This window comes from Trachurus japonicus, chromosome 21 (assembly GCF_045865225.1).
Source record: "Trachurus japonicus isolate A0001 chromosome 21, Traja_1.0".
NCBI lineage: Eukaryota > Metazoa > Chordata > Actinopteri > Carangiformes > Carangidae > Trachurus > Trachurus japonicus.
In genome coordinates, this window is record NC_140927.1 from 21,067,412 (window position 1) to 21,087,051 (window position 19,640).

At 41.3% G+C, this 19,640-nt stretch overlaps 3 protein-coding genes across 13 annotated transcripts; 2 read left to right on the top strand and 1 right to left on the bottom strand.

Moving 5' to 3' along the window:
- Positions 1 to 1,169: 1,169 nt before the first annotated feature.
- Positions 1,170 to 5,118, top strand: LOC146965190 (uncharacterized). Of its 11 annotated transcripts, none has more exons than XM_085764428.1 (8): positions 1,170 to 1,326; positions 2,458 to 2,708; positions 2,745 to 2,780; positions 2,832 to 3,450; positions 3,820 to 3,896; positions 4,026 to 4,166; positions 4,318 to 4,429; positions 4,827 to 5,118. In XM_085764428.1, the coding sequence occupies exons 1-8, from the start codon at positions 1,290 to 1,292 to the stop codon at positions 4,895 to 4,897; spliced, it is 1,344 nt and encodes a 447-aa protein (XP_085620554.1). In that variant the 5' UTR covers positions 1,170 to 1,289; the 3' UTR covers positions 4,898 to 5,118. The 11 variants fall into 11 exon arrangements, with proteins under 11 accessions (XP_085620554.1, XP_085620557.1, XP_085620552.1 ...); XM_085764431.1 differs by having other exon boundaries at positions 2,458 to 2,672; XM_085764426.1 differs by having other exon boundaries at positions 2,458 to 2,642; positions 2,679 to 2,780.
- Positions 5,119 to 10,465: 5,347 nt separating this feature from the next.
- mettl21cb (methyltransferase 21C, AARS1 lysine b) lies at positions 10,466 to 13,624 on the top strand. The gene is made up of 4 exons (XM_085764433.1): positions 10,466 to 10,603; positions 10,732 to 10,895; positions 10,977 to 11,094; positions 13,011 to 13,624. The coding sequence occupies exons 1-4, from the start codon at positions 10,495 to 10,497 to the stop codon at positions 13,406 to 13,408; spliced, it is 789 nt and encodes a 262-aa protein (XP_085620559.1). The 5' UTR covers positions 10,466 to 10,494; the 3' UTR covers positions 13,409 to 13,624.
- Positions 13,618 to 18,100, bottom strand: LOC146965192 (rhodopsin kinase GRK1-like). The gene is made up of 7 exons (XM_085764420.1): positions 17,180 to 18,100; positions 16,375 to 16,502; positions 15,586 to 15,743; positions 15,404 to 15,487; positions 15,171 to 15,295; positions 14,859 to 15,060; positions 13,618 to 14,755 (listed from the first exon to the last, which is right to left on the bottom strand). Exons 1-7 carry the CDS (start codon positions 17,876 to 17,878, stop codon positions 14,463 to 14,465), a joined length of 1,689 nt encoding a protein of 562 aa, XP_085620546.1. The 5' UTR covers positions 17,879 to 18,100; the 3' UTR covers positions 13,618 to 14,462.
- Positions 18,101 to 19,640: the final 1,540 nt, after the last annotated feature.

Below are 19,640 nucleotides of genomic sequence, written 5' to 3' on the forward strand. Positions count from 1 at the left end.
CCCTGATGGTTACATGACAGTGCGGATAAAGGGGGAAGGAATGGACAAAGAGGTATTGGTCCCCCTCAGCACCCGCTTCTTCCACATCCACATCCACTTCCATGTCCACTTCCACGTCCACCTCCACGTCCACTTCCACGCCTACCTCCACGTCCACGTGAGCAGAGGCTGAGGGCGTCACTATAGCAAATGCTGCTATAACCTGGCTCAAGACGTCTTTTCTTGTTTTCTTGAGGATAATGTTTATTTGTGCATTGTCCCTGTTTCAAATCAATACATTTCTATTCCAATGACATGAAACACTTCTGGGAAATTTAGTTGAATTGGAAAAATATAGGTTATTCTATACTATAGCCTACTGATTGTTTCTTTTGTATCTATTAAAAAATAAAGAAAACCAAATGAAATGGAAATGATTTCTCTTTTTCTGACAACTGGAAGGTGATTGATTAACCTGCAAAGTGATAAAAACGAAGAGGTTCAGATCTGAGAGCACGTCAGCAGTGACGTCGTGTAGCCTGATATTCGATAAATGACGGACTGGCCTACCGTTCAATTCAGTGAGTTCAGGGAGTGAGATCTCATCTGAACAGAGAGGAATTCTCCTCCCGGTGTAAAACTATAGGCCTATGTGAATTATTTGTGAATTATTTCTGCTTCAATAAGATCGGATGAGAAGAAAAGGACAGCCCCTGTCAGACAGCTCCATCAGACTCAGGGTTTCCTCAAGCAAACCTGCCAGCGAGCAGGTTAGGTTCACAGAGTCTAAGTTTAAGTTAGCTGTGATTTTTAGCTCACTTTATTGATCAATCTCTTCCAAACATATCACTACACCACAATTAATGTTCATAATAGGGAATAAAAGAGGAATGTGTCTGAAAACAAAATGATTCCAACTTTATGAGCAACAGTGTATAATGCACACAGAAAACAGAAAACAGATTAACTGTTGAATCTCTAAATTTATTAACACTTGCTGTACCACACCGGGAAGTTGTTTACTTCTTAGGAAAGTCCTTGAAAATGTGAACTTTATACCCTCCTCATTTTGTGGTCATGCCAAGAGGAAACAAAGGAGGACAAAATATAGACCTGTGAGAAGATAAGGTAACAGGAAGGTCCTGATTTATAATTTACTGAAAGACATAAAAAGGGGCAGGACTATTGCTGCTCATAAGGTAAACACTATAAAGGCACACGAACAGGTGGGGAATTAACCAGTAGTACAACGCAGGTTTGACAGTAAATCACAGTCTACATTTCTTCAGATTTTATTCATACAGATCAAGATGAAGACACTGGCATTGCTCGCACTGAGCCTGGCAGGTAAGAGATTTCATTTTTCAGGAGTGTTTTCTCCTAAAGATTTATTTCTTTTCACGTTTTTCTTTTCACAGAGTAGGTTCTATGAACTCAGTAAAAACACATCATTGACAGACCAATCTGTTCTTCTAAGATGTCTTCAAAAGTATGTGTAGACCCACATAGATATGGTTCAGTGTGAATGAATGAACAAGACATTAAGGCTTTATGCACAGTTCCACTACTTCCACATTGGAGCTGTGCATAAAGCCTATTGGTCAAATGAAATGTTGCTTGTGATTGACGACACTTTGATCCTCACGCATATTCAGTCAAATTTGATCTCATATTTATGTTGATTTCAAACACACAATTGGGGGGCAGGCATGGATGGATTACTAAACAGTCAGAAATGATGAGTCACATGGAAGCCAGAAGTGACTGTTAATATTTCTTCGACCCCAGGAATATTTTACTATTTATAAGAAACACTACCGCAAAATATAGAAGATAAAAGTGAGATTTCATTATCAAGATTCCTTCTTCCTTCTAATTACAAAAAAGATCATACGTTGGTTAGAACCACAACTCCCACACACATATTATTAACACAATGGAAACAATGAGTTAAAGAGGTCTAATAATAAGAATTGCATATGGACAAATGTGCATATATTGAACAGTAAAGGCCCCCACAGCTCGGCGGGAAGTCTTTACATAGACCTGTTTTAAATGTGACATGGTTGACACCGTAGGCTCGACTATGAAAACTCAAACGTCCACGGACAGTGTGCGCAGAGTCCGTGCCGCTCACAGTACGCGCACAGTAGGCCCGACTATGTGGGAGCATGTGTGTTTACAATTTGTCACCTAATTTTTCCCATTACTCATTATCCAACTGAAGATAAGGTGTGCTGAGCTGGATGAGGAAGTACACCACCCATTCCTGTACACAATAACATTGTATGGACACTTGGACTCAAGACTGTGACTGTGACTTCCCTGTAGAGTCTTATTTGTTGAACTCAAATAAATAAAAACATACAAACGTGGCACACAGTGACGCAGAGCAAAGATGCAAAGTCACCAACAAAAAAAAAAAAACTCTAAGGAGTGGGGGTTTATTTAAGATTTCTCTGTTCTAACTCTTTGCAGTGGCTCTGGCGGTGCCTGCACCCATTCCTGGTGTGGTTCAAAGTCCTGATTTGGTGAAGGAGGAACAGAGCCCTCTGGTGGGAGACCTGGTCCCTGCACAGGGTCATGTGGAGGTGGATGATCCGGCACCAGAGCCCAGACCGGAGTCAAAGGAGCAGCCGGAAAAATCATCTCCTGAGGTCAAGGTGGAGCAGCAGCCGAAAGCAAAGCCAGAAGTTAAGGTGGAGCAGGGGCTGAAAGAAGAGGAAAAAGTTAAGGTGGATCCGCAGCCGAAAGAAGAGCCAGAGGTTAAGGTGGAGCAGGAGCTGAAAGAAGAGGAAAAAGTTAAGGTGGTTCCGCAGCCAAAAGAAGAGGAGCTGAAAGAAGAGCCAGAGGTTAAGGTGGAGCAGGAGCTCAAGGAAGAGCCAGATGTTCAGGTAAAAGAAGACAGTGTGGCTGAGAAAGAGAATCCAGAGCCAAACCTCATAGCTGACCCAGACTTTAAGGTGGAATCAGAGGTTAAGGTGGACCCAGACGCCCAAATGGAGCCAGAACCTGAAGAGAACCCCTTGTTTCATGTCCAAGAGGAGCCTGAGGTGCAGGTGAACTACGAAGATATGTATCAGGGAGTTGAAGAGAGGCACATTGACATGGAAGGCCAGATTTTTGATAAGCCGATTGGGGAGTTGGAGCCAATGGATGACGACGACATGTTTGGGGAAGAAGAGAGTGATGCTGAGCTGTCAGACGTGGAGAAGTCCATGAGGGAAACATTTATCCATCAAGAACCTGTCGCTGAACCTCTGCCAGATGTTCTAGATGAAAATGAGGAGGCCGTACCGTATGGCGCTAACATGGACGAGGGGCCAGCACTGGACGTTATGGGTCAGCCGATTTCTACTTTCGACAACTACTTCCCAAGTGAGGAGGCCGGAGAAGGGATGGAGAGAGCTGATGCAGGTGTTCAGCTTGATGTGGAGCCTGAAACAGATGAGAAGACCTTGACAAGACGAGGTAAAAAAAAAACCCTGTGGGGGGAAGATTATCACCTGCACATGACAAGTAAAATGTAAATAAATATATCAAGCACACATGTAGAGCGTCTTGCTTCACTTTAAAGAACACATTTTTAGGTTCTTAAAAAAATAAGTAAATTATCCCTGTGAAAAACAAATGCAGTTTACGAGATTTGTCAGAAATGTATTTTTTATGTCATCATTTTTTTATTTAGTATGAAAATAAGGACATATGAATGAAAGCCTGTCATACATGAATCAGTGCTACAGCCCTTTTAATACCACCAAGTAGCTATATGTCTGAAAGAGGAAAAGAAAAGACACATATCCAATACATATGTGTTGTAATTTCACCTTTTTACCACAGGGGAGCGCAGTTTCTTGACGATTGAGGGGAAGGGTTACCACTTCTTCAGAGAACCAAAGAGGGCTGAGGAGGCTGAGGTATGTGCCTACCTACCTATCTTCACCAACATGTTTGGGGGAAAATGCAGCATCAGGTGTTTACAAAGTGAAACTTCTTTACAAAACCAAAACAAACCCCAGTGTGACTGACTCAGTGTTTCCTTGCAGTTCTTCTGCCAGGCCAATTTCGCTGGTGGCCACCTGGCCTCCATCACGAGCCAACGGGTCCACAGAGAGGTGACGGACATGATAGCGCGGTTAAGTGGGGCACGGACACGTACCTGGGTTGGAGGACTCCGATATTTAGAGGTGTGTTTGTTCAGTCCAAGGGTGTTGATTATATAAAATCATAATTCAACCATTCACTAATAATAATATAGTGAGTTTGTAACTGGAGAGTGGATTATGTTAATAACTCCTTTCTCTGATTGGACCTCATTAATCTCCTGTTATCTGTCAGACCGGTCGCTTCATCTGGTTGGATGGATCCCACTGGGACTACGCTGATTGGCTGTCAGGGGAGCCCAACCACACATCAAGGCTGGAGAACTGCGTGGAACTGCTGGGATTCAGTAAGTGTCAAGCTTGTTGTTATCCCTCACTTTGGTTTGAATTGTTAACAACTTTTTTTTTTTTTTTAAAGCACATTTTAAAATGTCTTTACATCACATGTTGATGTTGATCATTCAGCACAAACTCATATCTGCCTTCTTATTTAGACAATAAAGCTGCATTAACACAATACACAAACAACACAAGATGAGGCACAAATTTAAAGATGCCAATATTTCATGATATTTGCTCAAAATATTCAATAGATGAAGATCATAAATTTTAGTTTTTTTTAAATACATACAAATACAGAGCAAAATGTCCTAAATATATCTATCATACAGTCTATTTGCATGTAACAGATGAATATTAGACGCTGTTGCCAATAACTTTCTACTGTGCTTGTCTGTCTTCCAGGTAATGGACAGTTCAATGACTTCACATGTTGGGAACCTCAGACTTTCCTCTGCTCCTTCCCTGTTGCGTGAACACGCTGTGAGCTTTCACCCTCTGCAAATTTTGTTCATTTTTCATTTAGTTGAAAATCACAACTTGGAAAGCAAAGGGACAGACACCATACAATAACTCAAAGGACACACAAACACAATTTATGGAATAACAGTGTCAAATCAGGACATCGGAGTGTGTTGTACATTATGTTCATTGGAAGAACTAAATATTCTGTAAATAAAGATGATGTGACATTTTATTCCTGGCCTTTGTTGTGATTACTGTGACTCCCTATTATAAAGAGACATGTATGCACTAAATCACATTTAATTTGAGTTTGTCTCCTGATGATGAATGTGCAGGCATGGCACAATCTATATTTCATATTTCACTTTTTTTTTTTGCATTTCCATTCCTATCCTTTACTCTCATTTATATCATGATTGTAGTTATATTTTAGCCGTTTAGTGGAAACTACTACAACCCAGAACTTCATTGTAATTATTTTAAATATGAAATATATCTTTGGCTCTTGAAATTTGAAGCATATTTTGTAGGCTACTACATGTAATTAGTGTAATTCCCTGCTCACTAGAAAAAAAACATTTGATGTGTGCAAATAGGCCACATCTTTTTCATAGTGACATACATCTTTGTTACATATTACAATCTAATTAATATATGACTAATAAAATATGTAACCCGAGTAACTGTAAAACAGATTTCAGACATGACATTAAAAAGCACATTTAGACACTCTTAATTATTACTTCATCATTTCTCATAATATCACAGTGCAGATTTGTGGCAGATTTTTGAATCACTCACATATATTTAACCGACTATAGACACATGATAACACATATCACTATCACCACACTGCGCTCTGCTGCTTAGAGCCTAGTTGAGGTTTAGATTGAGTGTTTATCAGGGAACAGTGATAAAACCACCAGTGTGACACGTGTATCCAAACCTCTGCTCCATCCAGCATCAGGACGCAGCATCTTAACTAAACCCACAGAGAAATTCAGGTTTATACCACAGGATCAGGGAATGGTCTCTGCGTCCTGGAGGGAGATTTGGTCTGAGGCCAAAAAGCTGTCGCTGCAAGAAAACCTGTCCACCTCACCTTCACCCGTCTGCAACGTTGCATCTGAAGAGGTAGTTTCTGCTGTCAATGTGCTATAGACTCATTGAAGGGGTAGGCAAGTATTGGTAATACTTGCCTACCCTTTCTAATCACAGGAGCTTACCGCCCATTAACTGATGTATTTACACTCATGCTGCACAGGCAACTACTGTAAAGCCTGCCCAGCCTCACATGTTGCTGTGTGTGACTGTGACTCATTTTCCACTGACCTACACAGCCTTTTCCTGACCTTTGGACATGGAGGTGAGGATTACCAACTGTAAGGTGATGATTGGCAGCTCTTTATCCTTCTATTTGAATTACCAACCATTACATATATACATATGTCCACCATCACCACTACCACTATCACACACTCATTCATTAACATGACTACAGTCAAACCATACAGCCCGGTGTAAACCATTTTTACAGGAATACAACGACCAACACATGTCAACCTTGCAGATTCTCCATTGTTCTCCTACCATGAAAAGTGACTTTTGTTGGATTTAAGAGATCACGGCTGAATGTGCATCTTCAATCTCTTACTGGGGAGATATATCCAGCAGCATTGCAGGGTACATTACAAAATCATATTTTTAGAATCTGAGGATAATCCCATCTGGTTAGTCATCATCGCCAGACACACACACACATACGCACACACACACACTCATTAAAACTGATGAATAATGTTAAACATGTGGAAAAATCTTTGGCAAAATGAGACAGTCTGTGCAAAATCTCATTCATGACACATTATTAATGACTGGAAATACCCAAATACCATGACTGATTATTAGTGTTGCTGTTTAAATAAGAGTGACTCAGAGTTGCTGTTTGCCATCTGTCAGTTAAGTCATTTTCTAGGTGCATGCAGCATTACCAGTTGTTTGCGTGTTGTGCATGGGTGTGTGTGCGTGTGTGTGTACTGAAGTTGTGAATCCTCCTACCTTAGCCCTGGCTTACCAACACTTGTTGCCCTGTATCCATGTGCAGTTTAAAGCCTGGACTCTGCTGGTGGTACGAAAACAGACTGTTAGTAATCGTTTACACAATAGCTTTTTATAGTTCACATACATACCAGCACTAATATGTTTACAACAGTGTCGAATGGGCAAATGACAAAATGAATTTCTTTGAAGTGTTTCTTGTGTTAGTGGTGGCCAGATGTCCAGCTCAATGACATTAACATCCTGGCAATTAATGTGTGCCATATTATGTTACTGTATATTTATATTGTAGTTATATATAACTATAGATGTTGACTTCATTCCTCATAAATTTGACAAATTCTACCAACATTCATAATCATATATTTAAAATATATTGTTGCCTGTGTTACAGCTTGCATTCATTTCCTGTTGAATGAATGTTTGAATCAATGAACATATTCATTAAGTTTTCCTAAGTTGTAAAGGCCATCTAGATCAAGTAAAATTAAAGCCTACAGCTCTTTCAATGTTACATAGTGTGGTAATGCAGCTTAAATAGTTGAAAAATCAAATGCACTGTATTTTTAAGCAGACTTGCAGAATGAATTGCTACCTGAATGAGACTCCAGCTATTTAAAAGTCTCTAAATTGATTTTGCAGACTTTTTATTACTGGTGTATCCCATTTGAACTATGTACAGTATGTATCCCATGTAAACTCAAGGTTTAACACGGTCTACAGGAACATGCAGAGATTCGTGAATTTTTGCAACAATGTTTACAGAGGTGTAGTCATCTTGATGTGTGGGACAATAATGATGCAGTACTGTGTGTAGACATTTGGGTTTGTAAAAAAAAAAAAAAGGAAGGAAGGAAAGAAAGAAAGGTTAAAAAAAAAAGAAAAAAAAAGAACAAGCCTTATTAGCAACTTGTGTGCATCCCAGCTGGTGATTCAGTCTGTTACTGATGCAGTGTGTTGGCATATGTTGTTTGTCTCTTGTCACACAGTGTGAAAATGATCAAGGCAGGGTCATTTATAACTATGTGTCATCGATGAAACATTATTCTCCACTACTATCTGATGAAGGCTTAAAATGCTACATTTTTGCATATACAGTATATTTGCGATTTTATGGGATGGATTCTGGAGGTCAAATAAGGAAATTAGACGTTTCTGCCCCTCCCATTGCCCTATTTTCACTGTATCCCTGAAATAGTTTTCCAGTTGCCATGTGTGATCCCATGGTTTTCCTAACAGCGACACAGTTTCTCTCTGAGTTTCAAGCTGCTGCATCTCAACTCTGTGTTACAGTAATTGTTGTTTATCTGTTTTTCTTTTCTTTTCTGTTGTCGACTGCTGTTGATGTGCAGCACAGAGAGAGGAGGTGAGACACGTGAGATAATGGATGGCACATGTCAGGGGGATGAAGAAAGGGGAGGGGGGGTTGGGGGGGGGGATAAATGCTTAATAAAGGTATTAAAGGTGGAAGTGTTAGTAGCTGCAGGTCAGGCCTTGGTAAAGACTTTCCTCACTCTGCTGCATTAGAAATGAACAGTGTTTACCTGCGAGTGCGCCAGGTGTGAATGCATCCGTCTCACAAGTCCATGACAGACCTCATGCAGATCTGCCCATACCCCCTCCTGGGATTAATATAAATATGCAAATACACTGACACAGAGCACAGTGTGAATATTTTGTTGTCAAAATGTTTGCATGTCGCTACCTGGGATTCCTACCGCCAGATGTCTGGTTCGTTAAGGATGAAAGGAAGGTATAATAAGAAGCTTATCACAGATGTTGTGAGAGAAAAGTGAACAAAATGCTGTATAACACACAGAAAACAACACGCATGGCAACAAGATTTGATGTTATAGAGCTGGGAAGGGTTTGGATTGTGTACCTCTCTCTGTCAGACATTATAAAACCTGATTGTCTGCTCCTGTCTCTCAAATTTCTGTGACCCCAGAGACCACCGCCTCGCTCAGGGGTGTGTCATAGATGCTGCTGCTTCTATAAACACAAGAACACAACAGAGAAGTGCACACACAACCAGAAAAGAGGGATAAGAGGCCACAGATTTAGACAGGTAGGTTTCACACATTCACCACAGGAACTTATTTAAAGACTTGTTTTGTTGTTGTGTGTGTTTTCTTGTTTGTTTCTTCATCTTTGGTAAATCGATAAGGACAATAAAGGTCTTTTTAAGTTTTTTGGTTAAGTTTTAAATAAGAAAAAAAGGAAGAAAAAAAATCAGCTCCTCAAATTCACAGCTTTTGAATGGCTGTACTTATTTCAATTAGGAAAAACGGTATCTTCTGTGTATTTATATGTAGGTCTGGCTGAATGTGGCTGGTATCTTGGGTAGAGAGCGACCTGATGTATCTGCATCCTTGTACAGTATGTGGCTTGTTGACCTCAGGCTTTAACCAGCTGTGTTTCTGGGCTCCAGACAGGAGTGTAAATGACGGCCAAAGAGACTAACTGAACTAAATCTGGCCCATTAAGAATCCAGTCCGACTTCCACTGAGCTTCAAATAGGTCACAAACAAACAAATCATATAACAAGCACATTAAAAATAAACATAGCCCATAATGAAGTGAATCAGCAACAGGGCAAAGATTTATGATAATATATAACATATAGCATGCTAATATTAGCTAATTAGGTAATTGGTGGTTCTAGTTTGCAAGTAGGTTAATGCAAAGTTATCACACAGTATAAAATAATACAAAAAAAACAAAACAACAACAATATAAAGATGACAGTCTCGCTCTCTGTAGGCTACATGTGGATATTTTAAACAAGACGCATGTGGTGCTGTGCAGACTAGTTTATTATTTTTGATAATTTTGCACAATGATTTCACAAAAAACTGATGTGTGTAAAACTACAGGTGTGTGTTGGCAGTGTTATGAATGAACCGTGGTGTATAGAACAGTTTCTACTGCCCTAAAAGCATCGTGGGTCTGCACACCTGAGCTTACATCTGTCCGCCTGTGTGCTGAATGATCACCTGTGATGGATGTTCATACCGGGTGTGAATGTGATGTCATAGAAGTTCCCTATTTTAATCCCTACCACTTCAGTGTGTGGAAGTGCCAGTGCCGCCCTCCCAAGAAGATGCCGCCCTGAGTGGCTGGCATGAATCACTGGTTGATGGTTGTCGGCCTCAGGTGGACACCAGAGAAGGAGAAAGAGAATGACCAAAGTCAATGAGATGAATCATCTCTGCTGACGTGGAATTTTTAATATAATTTTCCCGTCGAAGGAGATGATATGTAGGACGCATGTACAGAATGTCTGTACAACAAATAAGACCAGAAGGTCATTCGGATTCATCCTCTGGGGATCAAGAATGTCAGCACAGAAATCCGTGGCAATCCACCAAATGGATGTTGTTGAGATATTTTAGGAGCAAAGTTGTGGAGTGATTTCCAGAGCGACGTTACTATTCCTAGAACCAGTGCTGCTGGTCTGGCTAAAAATCATAATGCACTGTGTCTACGAGCTGATCTGAGGCACTTCATGCACAGTCAATTAGAATTTTCTTTTCGGTGTTTAGTGCTCATGGAGAGATTATCCAAAACTGGCCAACTGGCCCAACAGAGGAACCCTGGAAACCAGACGGAGGCCAAGGACAGGAAACCACAGGTGGAACAGGAAACAACAGATGAAGGTACGTAAATTTGGATTGGACAGTCGAGTCATTTCAAAAGGGTCTGTAGCTACCAACCTCACAAGTCTAGTATTTCCTGAAAGCATGCAGGTCTGTAGAACTGTAACCTACCTCCTCCTGCTCTGCAGCACTGACAGACCAGAGAGCGATGGCCGGGGAGGCTTTGGACCGGAGGAACATCTGGGAGCCGAGTGTTTACTACGCACTGGGAAAGGAGTCTTTTTATTTTGCTGGTCATGAAATCAGCATCCGCGAGTCTATAGATACATATGGAGCTCTGATCTGGCCCGGGGTACGACCTCCTCCTCCCTGATCTTGTCTAAGTGCACATCCACCATTGCTACTGATTTAATAGTGCGACATTGTTCTGCAGGCGGTGGCTCTGTGCCAGTTTTTGGAGAATAACCAACAGCAAATGAAGCTGATGGACAAAGCCGTGCTGGAGATCGGAGCTGGGACGGGTTTACTGTCAATAGTGGCAAGTCTGCTCGGTAAGTTTATGATAATGAAGGCCATTAGCATTGTATGCATGCACATTCACCACGCTATGAGATAATAACAGAGCATTACGAGACAGAGTTGTTTTCGAGGTAAATTCATGCAAAACCGCTGATGCGCGTTCCCGTCGGGGGCAGTTTTTCGGCAAGGAGACTCTGCATTTGCCTCGAAAACAACTCTGTCTCATAACGTTCTGTTATTATCTCATAGCGTGGTGAATGTGCAGGTCACAACTTGTCCACGAGAGCATTTTGGAGTTGTTGGATTGTGTATTTGATGAGTTTGATGAGGGAAACCAAGAAATCCCATGAGCGTCCGTAGCGTAGCTCTGAGCAGCTCGCGGCTCTGCTCCGCCGTTCTAAAAATAGCTTGCACCGACAATTAAAGGTAACAAACCTACTGCTATGACTATAGGGATTATGGCAATGGGCCAATTTGCCGAAATGCTGAACTATCCCTTTAAGTAATGACATAAATCATTGCCAAGTTCAGTGTCATCATATGCAAATGCCAACAATAATGTAATACTGATATATCAACTTAATAATCGTACAATCAAATGTCCAGATCATCAAACTAAGATTAATCATGAGACTTTATATATAAAAACTGATGTTTTGTATAACTTATTTAGAACATGTTGTGTTTTTTTTTGATGATGCTACAGGGAAAAGCCATAAAGAGTTTATTCTCTTCGCCGCATGACTGAATATTTTACAGATATTCATACATCTTTTTTTTTTTTTGCAAAAGTAACATTTTGGCCTGGTGGTGGGTGTCAAGGAAGCAACATGGGGTCATTTCAAACACTAGGATTCATTGTCTGAGGACCTAGACGATACACCCACGTCAAATTTCTTGCATTGCAAATAAGCCAGTTAAACTCTAAAGATATTGTAAAGATGAAGACGGAGATAATTGGTCTGATTCTGTTTTCCTGCAAACATATGTGTCAATTTAGTTTGCATCAAATAAATATGTCTATCAATAGACAGCCAGGGAAAAGCCATTAACTCATGCCACTTAAGTCACAGGCTCTCCAACGTAACGATACTGAACAGACGTAGACTTTAAATACTGGCCTGAATGTCTTCTCTGTTTCAAAATATGCAGCTGGTTCTGCAAGTGGTATTAAGGCCTAAGTGAGGTCATGCATTATGGGTGATGTGATCAAGGTCAAATTGGCAAAAATTTTATCATTAAAATTCATGACTTGAGTCCATGCTTGAAGCACCAAAATATATAGCCTGCAAGATTCAGCACTTCAGCACAAAATAAAGAATGGATCTATCGAACAGATCCAGAAATCAAGCAGCTTTAGAGCTGTTTAATAGTTGTGTTTTCTCAATTGTTCTCCTTTCCCCATGTAATGATTGAAATGTTGTATCATAATATTGTGTATGTAGTTTATAATTATATAGTGGTGTGATTTCCGATGGTGTGATTGCTAATAATTTCCTAAAACATCTAGGCTCTGTCATTTGTAATAAATGTCACTTAAACAGGGGGCAACAATGCATCTGTTGGGGGACTATTTGAGAGGGGGATTAACACACATTGTATTGGCTGGTGGATATTTACAGCAGCAGGATGATGTTAATGAAATCAACTTAGTAATTTACTATGATCATGATAAAGGAACTTGACGCATTATTTGTTTTGTTTTATTCTTTTTGGAAACTGCAGAGCCCTTCATGAAAATAAAAATGTATAAAATATCACCAGAATTATGCTCTCCATGCAGAATGCAAATGATAGTTGCGTAATTAAGTCATACACACCAAATGAGTTGTGGTCCATTGTGATTCTCGTAAGATTTCGTCATATAACTGTGTAAGATTAAAAAAAAAAAAATGGGCCAACAAATGTACCCATTCCTCAGCTGCTTCTTCTCTGCTCTCCTTTCCAGGGGCTTGGGTGACTGCTACAGACCTGCCAGACATCTTGTCTAATCTGACCTTTAACCTTCTGCGAAACACCAAGGGCCGCTCCCGTTACACCCCTCAGGTGGCCGCCCTCCCCTGGGGTCAGGACCTGGAGCGAGACTTTCCCTGCTCGACCTTCCACTACGACTACGTGCTGGCGGCGGACGTGGTCTATCACCACGACTGTCTGGAGGAGCTGCTGGAGACCATGCGTCACTTTTGCCGACCGGGAAGTCAGACGACGCTGCTCTGGGCCAACAAGATCCGGTTCCAGTCGGACCTGAGGTTCATGGAGCGTTTCAAGAGCAGCTTCAACGCCACGCTGCTCGCCGAGCTCCCACAGCAGGACGTGATGATCTACAAGGCCACGGCAAAGCAGTGACAGGGGTGCTTCAAGAACAGAGAGGGGAGGGGCTCCCTGAAAAGTTAAAAGTTCATTCATCGTTCAAGAAAACTGTAAACTCCATTTTCTCTCACCAACTTCAATCATTGAGGAGAAACATCTGGTTTTGATCTGTTTACATGACATTCCTGGACCGTGCTACAATATTGTTGTGACGCCCAAAGCAGAAATGAAGTTCCTGACTCAAATTTCCATTTTAATAAGCTATTTTATTTGCCAGTACTTTTTCATACATGTATTGCTGACTTTATTCAACTTTTGGTTAACAATTTGTTTTTAAAAATGAATTGATTTACTGTAAACATTTCTCCTATATTCAGATTTGTCACTTGGTAACTAATCTACATAAACTTTATCAAAGGGTGCTCTGCTTTTTTAGTGCAAAGAGTCAATTATTAACCATGAAACAAAAAATCGGGGAAAAAAAAGGAAAGAAAAAAAAAGAAGATGTCTTCCAAAAGCATCAAACTTTGCATTTCTGGTGACTTAGCTTTTGGTAATCAATTTAGTATAGCTGTAAATTAGTTAAAAACTAAAAAAAAATAAAAGCACTTTCCATAAATACCCTACAGGAGCACATATGCAATAAAGATCTTCCATGTTCAACATGTGTCACTTAGCACCAAAGGTACCACATAACTACATCCCTGCTTAGAAATTTGATTATTTAAAATGCATTTTACATCTAAAAGCATTATAATAGTGTAACACATGCACACATTAAGAGAAAGAGAGGGGGGACAAAGATAGTGAGGGTTAAGAGAGAGCATGAGTGGGGGGAGGCTTGGGACCGGAGGGGATATAATGTCAAGAAATTTCACTTTTCAATACTAAGTCAATGTTTAAGTCCATTCCAGGTTGGAAATCCACCCCTGTTGTGTTCATGCTGTCTCCCGTGCCCACAAATAAAAGTTTTGAATCGCAAACTGTTGTAATTCTGCGATCGGAAAGTTCAGAAGAGACTTGTGTCTGTCCTGAGTATTTGAGTCTGTACGCTGTTTAACTGCTGTGTTTTCAAGGTGTTTGAGCGACTCTACGATGTGCAGCAGGTAGATGACTTGGGCGGCTGCTCTAGTATGGACTCCCTGCGCAGGTCGTTGGGGATGCTGCCTTCAGGACCCCAAACGTTGAGTTCTCCATAAATACCCAACTCGATCATCTCCTCTTGCCAAGGAATGGGGATGTTGCCAGAGGAAAACTCGTCAAAAAAGGTCTTGTCGGGATCCTCCAAGTTAACGCCCTTCACCGACGAGAAGGCTCCAACGTCATCCAGACTTTTAGCATACACCCTTTTAGGGTCGGGGACAAAAGGAGGAGGTAGGATACCTGAATAGGGGAGGTGAGAGAATTAAAAACAACATTAAAAACGGGTGGTTTATTGTTTTGTTGTCGATGTTATACACATAAAGGTATAGGAGATAGATGGTACCTGCATTCAGCTTCCTCCAGTTGAGCTCTTTAAAAAATGGATGTGCCCTGATGTCATCACAGGATCCATTCTTAAAACCCATCCTCTGGTCAACCTCTTTGGCCAGAAGCCCATCACAGAGTGACTTTGCATGCTCACTGAAGTTGTCTTCGTAGGTCACAGCCCGGGTCAGCATGCGCTCTTTCATCTCATCACGTTCAACCTGACGTGGAGATAAACAGAACCTGTTATCCTCTCGTGTACGTCACAGTCTGCCGTTTTAAATACATGAGGTAAAGATCAAAATAGAAGGTTCAATAAAAGGCTACTAACTTTCTCGCCCCTGGCTCTGAATGGGTTCTTTGCCGCCATGAACTCATACAATGTCACACCCAGAGTGAAGTAGTCGACGGAGGTGTCGTACTTTTCTCCCTTCAGCATCTCCGGAGCCATGTACCCTATAAGAACCGAGAGAGAACATGTTCTGATGATGTGATTCTGCAGAGATTACACCTTCGGTAATGACAATGCTTCTTCATTGTTTGGTAGAAACAGACGACACCCACCTGGTGTCCCAGCGTAGCCTTTGGTCAGTGTTTTGCCTTCTTTTAGCTCCACGGCAAGACCCAGATCAGATATACGCACATTACCTGTTCAACATCATACACACACACATATATCTTCATCAGGCATTGGTTACACATGAACAAAGGTAAATACTCTTTGTGTTTTGACTATAAGTTATTACCGTCATTATCTAGTAGCACATTTTCTGGTTTTAGATCCCTGTAGATGATTCTTTTCTGGTGGAGGTGCTCCATGCCCTGGATAATCTGAGCAATGTAAAAACAGGCTCTGGGCTCATCAAAGCCCGGGTTGTTCTCATCCACCAGGTAGATGTGGTACCTTCAGGGAAGACAGGACAGGTGAGCTTCGGCCCCAACATGTACATAAGGTATGTAATGTACATTCATTTGCAGGTTTATATACAGCTTGAACATATTTTGCTGCAGGGGCTCATTTTACATACAAGATTTCTCTGGCTAGCTGCCATTATGTTCTTGTTCTTCAAACTGTCTGCACATGTTCAAATTTGAGTTGCATTTGCATTTAAAGTTTGGACGTGATTGGTGCTTTATAAAGCATCACTACAGTAAATGTTTGCATGGAGCCTGAAGTCCAGTGTATCTTTAACTGGATGCTATTTCTGTGCTGCAGCTCATTCCCATGGTGTCCCCATCATACTTGTGTAACTGCACATTTGCCTGTCAACAAATTTACAACCGTTTAGCCGTTACAAGCAATCCAATGTGGAAATTGCAGCACTTTTGCCTGACTGTTACATATAACTCCAAGGGGTGTCACAGCTGATTTCGGGAAGGATTTGCAACATTACCCCAACATAACAGTGCAGACTAGAAAAAGGGGATCTGTCAAATTCTCACAGCTGCCAGTAACACAACAGAATAGCAGAAAAGGGGCAACAAATAAGTGCTACAACTGTTTTATAAATGAGTTTTTCAGAATGTGAAGTTACTTGAGGTCTCCTCCATTCATGATGGTCATGACCAGACAAAGTTCGTCCTTTGTCTGGAAGGCGTACGCCAATGACACAATGAAGCGACTGTGAACCTTCTCAAGAATCCTCTTCTCCACCATCGCACCCTGAAGGAGAAAGTTAGCAGAGGCCACTTAAAAAAATAATAATAATGCATGAGGGAGCTTTTTAACAGATGGAGAGAAAGGGAAAAAGGAAAACTGCAGGAATGATTCCTCCCAACATGTTTTCATGTTTACAATGAGAAAAGAGGTTAAAGTATATTTCAAATAAATGACCCCAGACAAGTCAAGGGCAAGATATAACTGTGCCAAGGAGATCCATTCAGAAGAGCTTTTCACTAAAGCTCCCTGTAATCACTCTATCCCTGTCTCAGTGTTTAATACTGCAGAGACAGTGGCAGGGACAAAGATGATTAGCAGCACCGCAGCTGAGTGCAGGGCACTTTCTCTGGAACATGAAGACAATAACACACCTGTATCAATGACTACATGCTAAATGCTTAGTTAGGGTTACGCAAGGAAACAAGCAATAGAACAATATTTTAATGTATTATGTAAATTCATGTATAAGGGCCACATTTCTTATCCTCTAATGCTCATATTCTTAGTTTAAGTTTCTGAGTTTATAAAGCTCAAACTTGTGATTCATTAATATAACTGGTCATTCATGTCAAACAAGACACAGTGTCTCTCCTTGTCTTCCTTTTAAAAACTATTCAAACCATAGGCTGGTTGCCCTAATGTAAAAAGTCCAACATCATCAACATAAATTAATTCCTCACCTCATATCCTTTCCTCTTCTTCAGCCTCTTCTTGTTGAGTTTCTTACAGGCATAAAGTTTCCCTGTGGCTTTCATCTGACACGCCGACACCTCCCCAAACCCACCTTTCCCCAGCACACGGAAATCTAGGAACCAGTCTGCATCCATGGGCTGCATCTCCAGCCACTTCCACTGCAGGAACCTCTTCAGGTACATGCTCTCCAGGTAGAAAGTGTAGGGGGCCTCCCGCAGGAAGTCCAACACCGAGGCCATTGTCGGAGCAAACAAGTCATCTGCTACAGCCTCCTGGTTTTCCTTCACCTTGGCTACGATGTCCTCAGGCAGGAAGGGGCAGTAGTGTTTGGCAGTGGGGTCCATGTAACGCTGGACGATCTTTGAGGCTTTCTTTGCCCTGTCAGAGTCCTCCGACAGGTCGTAGGCCTCGATGTCTTTCCACAAACGGCAAACCCCATGATACTCTTGATTCGCATCCAAGAATTCTCTAAAGAGGCGTTTGCCAATTGGCTGGTCCACGCAGATCAAGTCAAAGGCCAAATCCAGCGTGTCCCTCAGGTCCTCGCACACCGTGATGTGGGGCAACTTGAGGCGAGAATGGTACTTCTTATCCCTGGCTGCCGCGGCATTGGAGCCATCGATGCTTCCACGGGCATTGATGTAAGCCGAATTTGCTACCACTGTGGTAAGTCCTCCGATATCCATGTTGAGGGTGAGGTGGCTATTAGGCGACACAAAGAGGAGACATTGCAGAGGAAGACAGAGGCAGAGGACACACGCCGAAAACTAACGTGCAGGGGTGAGGCAGTGAAAGGATGAAGCAGGGGTGAGAAAAAACGAGGCAGAAGAGTGGCAGAGGGCGCATGAGAGAGTGCCGGGGAGTCCAGGCTGTTGGCTGAACTAGATCCCAACGCACTTTGAGCACCGTACCACCCTCATTCACATACACACACACACACCTGAGTCAACACCTTTTGGTAATCCATTAACACCCTAATGCCCCAGACAAAGTGTGCGAGCACATGCTGGAACAGAACAACACGGGCAACGTATACAGCTGGAGTGCCACCAGTCAACAAACTGGCAATTCACAATTACTGCAGCAGTGGGTCACTCACAGAGACCTCAGCATGTCGTTCCTGTGTATTAAAGGCTAAGATTAGGAAAAACACTCATGTTTATAATGAATTGGGACGCTTAAAGAGAGAAAAAAAAACAATGCATGGGAATCATGTGCCTTGTTTTTTTTTTTACAGCTCAACATAGAATGGTTATAATTTCTGAATGAATTGTATCAAATCTTCAGTAAAGCCTGATGCTGTCTTCTACATTTCACCTCTTTGGTAAAAATTACAGATATTTTTGAGAGTACCCACTTGATTGACAATATTAAAACTGCTCAAATTAACTTAACTAATGGGATGCTTTGACTGGGGTGGACAAAGTAAACGTGTTCAGCTTAAGGCTGAGCAATTGAGCAAAAATCTACCGAGTAAATTGTTGATGATAAAATCAGCTCATCCCTCACCTCTGCCGGTCAATTTCCTGTCACTGCAGAGAGAGAACATTTTGCCCAGTTGGTGGCAGATGTCAAAAGTAACAGGGTGGACAATTAATATCTTAGGAGATACACAGTCTTCCTTTTAGTAAATGGTAGATATATAATTATTAGAATCAAAGGAGCGATGCACTGAAGAATGTTGGCCAGCTAAATAGATTTCATAAAAACGAATATATTAGTCACTTAAACAAAGAGGAGCACATATCTTCTCGAAAAACTCAACAAATTCATCCAACATGGGATGTTTTTTTCTGAATGTATTATTTATGTACAGGACACCAAAAGGCACTGTAACCCTATGAGCACATGATTAGGTAAGACGATGGCTGCTTCACATTCAGGGTCCTGGGATCATTTGTACTGGCTCAGAGCCTTTGATTTACAGGTATTAACTTTGCTTTTTCTGCTGTGACATGTCAAAATATCCACGCTGAAAAAAGGTCTGTTTCTGTTTGATTTTTGTTTGTATTGAAGCTTTAACTGATAAGAGTCAACTGACATCACTTGAGGCTATTCCAGCCTTTTACAGCGCCCTCCGGTTCTACAAACACCACTTATATGACCTGTAAACAGACTCTGATCAGCAGAATTGATTTGTGTTCCTGTCAGATTACGCTATTAAAATGCGAATTTACGTCTAAGCAATCTGCAATTTAATTTAGGAGAACAGAAGATGAGGTGACTTGCTCTGACATGCTCTGCTGCTTCAGAATGAGCGTTATTAACAAAATAATAACCCTAACAGAAGACACTGGAAAAAAAACACCATGGCATCATCCAGTGCCTGCAGCATGTGACATTTCAGGCCTCAATTGCTTCTCCATGTCAAAAACACTTGGACACACCTCACCAAAATAACCACGTCAGCCTCAGCGGAGATCTGGGAAAATCTAGATCAGAATTAAA